At 53.2% G+C, this 6,230-nt stretch overlaps 1 protein-coding gene across 4 annotated transcripts; it reads left to right on the top strand.

The window, feature by feature from the left end:
• The first annotated feature begins 233 nt into the window (after positions 1 to 233).
• Positions 234 to 5,758, top strand: SLITRK5 (SLIT and NTRK like family member 5). Of its 4 annotated transcripts, none has more exons than XM_083854643.1 (4): positions 234 to 331; positions 1,776 to 1,870; positions 2,493 to 2,680; positions 2,873 to 5,758. In XM_083854643.1, the coding sequence occupies exon 4, from the start codon at positions 2,881 to 2,883 to the stop codon at positions 5,737 to 5,739; it is 2,859 nt and encodes a 952-aa protein (XP_083710769.1). In that variant the 5' UTR covers positions 234 to 331; positions 1,776 to 1,870; positions 2,493 to 2,680; positions 2,873 to 2,880; the 3' UTR covers positions 5,740 to 5,758. The 4 variants fall into 4 exon arrangements, with proteins under 4 accessions (XP_083710769.1, XP_083710768.1, XP_083710771.1 ...); XM_083854642.1 differs by having other exon boundaries at positions 236 to 331; positions 1,665 to 1,870; XM_083854644.1 differs by lacking the exon at positions 234 to 331 and adding an exon at positions 510 to 575.
• The last annotated feature ends 472 nt before the right edge of the window (positions 5,759 to 6,230 follow it).

Raw genomic sequence — 6,230 nt, 5'->3', positions numbered from 1 at the left:
GCTCCCCGCCGCGCTCCGAGGCGCGGGCCCAGCGCTCCGCTCCGCTCCGCCGGCCGCCCCCGCCCCGCCACAGGGCGGCCGGGCGCGCGCCACACTGCGCGTGCGCGGCGGGCGCGCCCCCGCGGCCGCCCAGGGGGGCGCGCGCGCGAGTGTGAGCGTGCGGCGCGCGTGCCCGCGTGTGCGCGCCCCCGAGCGCGCGCCGTGCCTCGGCGCCGCCTGCGTGCGGGGGGTGCCCGCGCTCCGCACCCGCTCCCCGCGCTCCAGCCTCCCTCCGCCCGGCCGCGTCCGCATGGGCTGACACCATGCCCGGGCCCCGGGGATCGCGGGCCAAGTAAGTACCGGCGGTGACTTTTCTCTCGCTCTCTTTCCTCCTTTCTTCCTCCCCTCCTCGTTCCCGCCCCCTCCCCGCCGGGTCTCTCCCTGCTGTTGCTTTCCGCCCCCGGTTCCCCGCCGTTTGCCCCCTCCCCCGAAGCCATCTCTCCCGGCTCGGGGCGCTCCTCAGTTGGGTGGCGGGTCCGGCTGGCGCTGCTCGCTCGCCGCTGCTGTCGGCGGTACTGAAAGCTGCTTCCAGCCGGGTATGCAGTGCGGTAATCTAAGGGTTGAACTCCTCGGGGGGGGAAAAAAAAAACCGACACACACGCAAGAAAAATCCCGATGCAACCCCTTTCCTGTTCTCCCCTCCCCCCCGTCGCCCCCACCCCCGCCCCCCCTCAATCCGAACCTCTGTAGGAGCTGGCGAACAGCAGCACACAGGCAGCACACAGGGGTTTCCAGGGCGGGATTGCAACCTTCATATAGCCAGCTACAACTTTATTTTCTTTTTTCTCCCATCCCCCGCCTTTTTTTTTTCTTTTTTTTCTTTTTTTTTTTAAATCTGAGAAAGGGAAAAGGGAAAAGGAGAGGGAGGGAGAATTGTATTTGTCTCCTTTGCTAACCATAATTGAATTAAAGTTGTAAAATGCCTGGGAGTTTAACACTGACCGGGCAGGTTTTCAATAGGTTGTCATTGTGGTTGGTTTGGTGCTTTTTTTTTTTTTCTTCTCCGAAGAACTGTTGGTTAATGGATAAATGGATCTGATCGAGCTGGGAAAAAAATATGCTAGATACATGACTTTGAGTAAGATTTCTGCTGCCTTTATGCAGTGAAGCCTTTTTGCTTTGAGTAATTCCGATCCAGTTGACGTCTGATCAGAATTAGAGAGAGATTCACAGAGACTTCCGATTTCTTGCTGCATGATTGCCTTTGCTGCAAGTGCTAGTTTTGCAGCCTTGAACCTGATGCCACAGGAGATGTCTTGCAGTACTGAGACTTCTCGTTTTTTAGGATGCATTCCTCCAAACCGGAGTTGTTTCATGAGAATAGGAGCTCTGAGGTGGACGATAGAAAATTCAAGCCTGCTCCAAGATCCCAGCATTTAAGCCTGATGATTTATTAGTCTTCCCCTGCCGACACACAATATGCATTTATTTTCCCTATTCATGTTGCTTTTCGACTAGTAGAAGTAGAAGAAAGCCACGAGGAGTCAGAAAAAATGCAAAAAAAGGATAGATTTGTTTCCTGCTAGGTGGAATTCAGGCATTAAATTACTGACGTAGGTCAATGGTAGGGTTTCCCTTCTACCCTCCTTGGCTTTTAATCAGCCTGGGTGTCTTCTCCCCTAAAGGATGAAGAGCACTGACAGCCATCGCTGCTCATAATCAGAAACTCTGATGTTTGGAGTGTTGGCAATGAGATATTTTCATGAGACCTATTTAGATCTCTCCACTTCTACCAGGCTAGTTTTGCAGAGCATTGGGAATAAGCGCTATGTCAGATATGGATGAGACTCCGGAGATGACCTGCATGTTTTACATTTTTCACAAATTTTGGGTGAGTGGTTAAAACATTTCTTTTGAGAGTGTGTATGTGTGTGTGTGTGTGAGAGAGAGAGAGAGAGATAGAGAACAGGAGACTTCTGCTTGAAATGAGCTCTGTTACATTGTGTATAACTTGGGAGGGGATCCAATATCAATTAATATTATTTGCTTTTGTAAAGATACAAAATTTTCATAATTGAAGAGAGCTGTTAAGTGCACTGAAGTAGGAGGTTAGTGTATTTAATCTCATTACAGAAGAATTCCTGCACAAAAGTCATCTGGGGGTGCGCGCGTGTGCATGTGTGTGTGCATGTGTGCATGTCTGTGTGGGTGGGTGTGTGCTTTGTAAATGTATAGCTAGGAAAAAAACCACCAACATAAAAGAGTTTTAAGAAATGTGTGATGTGGAGAATGTGTCAGTATTCCCTCTGTTGAATTAAGATGCCATTTTCAGCACTGAGCATTTTTCTTTGGATTCCTACCATGGTATTTCCACCACCGGTTAAAAATCAAGGTAAAAGGAGGGAAGACCTTGGTGCACTGGTTCAGCAGGGAGGTTCTGAAGGGAAGAGGGAGCTGGGTAATAGGGGAGGTGGGAAACCTCGTAAAATGGTGTTTCTTTTCTCTTAAATTAGAAACGTGAAACTAAACTGACAGCCATTTTATGTATATTTATGGGGCTGGTTGTGAAAAGGAAATCCAAAGCAGCATTGAAATTCACCCCACACCAACAGAACCAGAACAATTCCTACCGTGACCTCACCTTTTTATACACCGCAGGCATTTGACTCGCAAGGAGTTGCCCATCAACCCTTTAATCAAGGCATGTCATCCAGTTTCCAAAAGTGTGGGAATTAGAAGTGACAGGAGGGGGAGGGGGGGGGGAGTTTTGGTTGGTGGACAATCCCTTCTCTACCCTACTGAAGACATATATAAACTTTGTTTCCATTTCTAATGTGACGGGGCTACCCTATTATGCTACTTTCTTTCTTTTTTTTTCTCCTTATCCCTACAGGAAATAAAATGTATGCTTGCTGCTCTACAGTAACTTTGGAACAGGACCTCAACAAAAAAATGCATATCTGGATGCTGCAGACGATCGCATTTGCTTTAACATCACTAGTCCTTTCCTGGGCAGAAAGCATTGAGTATTATGGGGAAATCTGTGATAATGCGTGTCCTTGTGAGGAAAAGGACAGCATCTTAACAGTGAGCTGTGAAAACAGAGGGATCATCAGCCTTTTTGAGATCAGTCCACCGAGGTTCCCTGTTTACCACCTCTTGTTGTCTGGGAACCTTTTGAACAGGCTGTACCCAAACCAGTTTGTCAATTACACGGGGGCTTCGATTTTGCATCTGGGGAGCAATGACATACAAGACATCGAAACTGGGGCCTTTCATGGTCTGAGAGGTTTAAGGAGGCTGCACTTGAACAATAACAAGTTGGAACTTTTGCGGGATGACACTTTCCTTGGGCTAGAGAGTTTGGAATACCTACAGGTCGATTATAATTATATTAGCGTTATTGAACCCAATGCCTTCAGCAAACTGCATTTGTTGCAGGTGCTGATTCTCAATGATAACCTCCTCTCCAGTTTGCCCAACAACCTTTTCCGTTTTGTGCCCTTAACTCACCTGGACCTGAGGGGCAACCGGCTGAAGCTGTTGCCCTATGTGGGCCTCCTGCAGCACATGGATAAAGTGGTGGAGCTGCAGCTGGAGGAAAACCCCTGGAATTGTTCTTGTGAGTTGATTGCTCTAAAGGATTGGCTGGACAGTATCTCATACTCTGCTCTGGTGGGAGATGTGGTTTGCGAGACCCCTTTCCGCTTACATGGTCGAGACTTGGATGAAGTCTCTAAGCAGGAGCTTTGTCCCAGGAGGCTCATCTCGGATTATGAAATGAGACCTCAGACACCGTTGAGCACTACAGGGTATTTCCACACCACCCCGGCCTCAGTCAACTCCGTGGCCACTTCTTCTTCAGCTGTTTACAAATCTCCCTTGAAGCCCCCCAAAGGGACCCGCCAACCCAACAAGACGAGGGTGCGCCCCACTTCCCGCCTGCCCTCAAAAGACCTGGGATACAGCAACTATGGCCCCAGCATTGCCTACCAGACCAAATCCCCGGTGCCTTTGGAGTGCCCCACTGCCTGCACTTGCAACTTGCAGATTTCTGACCTGGGCCTCAATGTCAATTGTCAGGAGAGGAAGATTGAGAGCATTTCTGAACTGCAGCCCAAACCCTATAATCCCAAGAAGATGTATTTGACAGAAAACTACATTGCGCTGGTACGCAGGGCTGATTTCGTGGACGCCACCGGGCTGGATTTGCTGCATCTGGGCAATAATCGGATCTCGGTCATTCAGGACCGGGCTTTTGGGGATTTAACTAATTTGCGAAGGCTGTACCTGAACGGGAACCGGATCGAGCGGCTGAGCCCGGAGCTGTTCTATGGGCTGCAGAGCCTTCAGTACCTCTTCCTGCAGTACAACGTCATCCGGGAAATAGAGGCAGGCACCTTTGAATCCGTCCCCAACCTTCAGCTCTTGTTTTTGAACAACAATCTGCTGAGGTCTTTGCCAGGGAACATTTTTTCTGGTCTGTCTCTCTACAGGCTGAGCCTGCGGAGCAACCACTTCTCCTACCTGCCGGTGAGCGGGGTGCTGGACCAGCTCAAATCCTTGCTGCAGATCGACCTGCACGAGAACCCCTGGGACTGCACCTGCGACGTGGTGGGCATGAAGCTGTGGCTGGAACAGCTCAACACCGGCGTCCTGGTGGACCAGGTTATCTGCGAGTCCCCTAAGAAGTTTGCCCAGAGCGACATGCGGGCGGTCCGGGCGGAGCTGCTGTGCCCCGACTACTCGGACATCGTCGTCTCCACGCCCACGCCGTCCCCGGGCCAGCTGCCGGCCAGGACCACCCCCTCCTCCTCCACCGTGCGCCTCAACGGCACGGCGGCGGCGGGCGGCTCCGCGCCCGGGGGCGGCGGCGGCGGCGGCTCCTCGGTGCCGCTCTCGGTGCTGATCCTCAGCCTGCTGCTCGTCTTCATCATGTCCGTCTTCGTGGCGGCGGGGCTCTTCGTCCTGGTGATGAAGCGGCGCAAGAAGGGCCAGGGCGATCACGCCAGCGCCAACAACTCCGACGTGAGCTCCTTCAACATGCAGTACAGCGTGTACGGCGGCGGCGGCCACCACCACCACCCGCACCTGCAGCAGCACCCGCCTCACCGCGGCGGCGGCGGGGGCGGGGGCGCGGCGCTGCCCAAGGTGAAGACCCCCGCCGGCCACGTCTACGAGTACATCCCGCACCCGCTGGGCCACATGTGCAAAAACCCCATCTACCGCTCCCGGGAGGGCAACTCGGGCGAGGATTACAAAGACCTCCACGAGCTCAAGGTGACCTACAGCAGCCACCCGCTGCCGCCCGGGGGGAGCGCGCCCCCGCCCCCGCCGCCCCCGGCGCCCGGCGGGGAGGATGCTCCGGCGCGCAGCCCCGCGTACAGCGTCAGCACCATCGAGCCGCGGGACGAGCTGCTCTCGCCCGTGCAAGACGCCGATCGCTTTTACAGGGGCATTTTGGAGCCCGACAAACACTCCCCCTCCACGCTGGGCACACCCGGCCCCGCCCTCCCCGAGTACCCCAAGCTCCCCGCCGCCTACACCTACTCCCCCAACTATGACCTTAGGCGCGCCCCCCAGTACCTGCACCCGGGCCCGGGGGACGCCCGGCTGCGGGAGACGGTGCTCTACAGCCCCCCCAGTACTGTCTTTGTAGAGCCCAACAGGAACGAGTATCTGGAGCTAAAAGCAAAACTAAACACAGAGCCGGACTACCTCGAAGTGCTGGAAAAACAGACCACATTCAGCCAGTTCTGAGAAACAGCCCCCCCGCCCCCCCGCCAGTCCCAGCAGCTCCTTCTCTAGAGTATTTGTATTTAACAACCACACGCAAAACAAAGAAACGTAAATGCTGACCTCCCTACACACACACACCTCTCCCCCTCCTCTTTTTCCCCCTTTAATTCATTTTATTGTAGGGTGAAGTGCCTTGGCACAGGACTTTTCAGCTTCGGGGAATGATTCTGAAAGGGTGTGCTGTTCGGTTTGGTTTGGTTTTGGTTCTTTTCCTCCGTTACTGCATTTGGAAGTCGGAAACCACCTATTGTGTAAAATGGACACAACGCTGGCAGTGTGCAGGTGTCCGTGTGTGTTTGGGGAAGGTGGCAGGAGGTTTCATGGTTTCTTGTCAGGTCACATTCAGGTCGTGCATTTTTTTTTTTTTTTTTTTTTTTCCCCAGACATTCTTTATTTTAGTTTTTCTCTCTGGTTGAAGAGTATGGCGCACATTTTCCCCTTTTAGCCATGGG

The sequence above is a fragment of the Zosterops lateralis genome (genome assembly GCF_965231275.1).
Source record: "Zosterops lateralis genome assembly, chromosome: 2".
NCBI lineage: Eukaryota > Metazoa > Chordata > Aves > Passeriformes > Zosteropidae > Zosterops > Zosterops lateralis.
Note: the sequence above shows the minus strand (reverse complement) of the source record. Positions and strands in the feature narration are given on the sequence as shown.

Bases quoted from the DNA above. Each gene is read 5' to 3' on its own strand.
- SLITRK5 (XM_083854643.1), top strand. From the start codon at position 2,881: ATGTATGCTTGCTGCTCTACAGTAACTTTGGAACAGGACCTCAACAAA.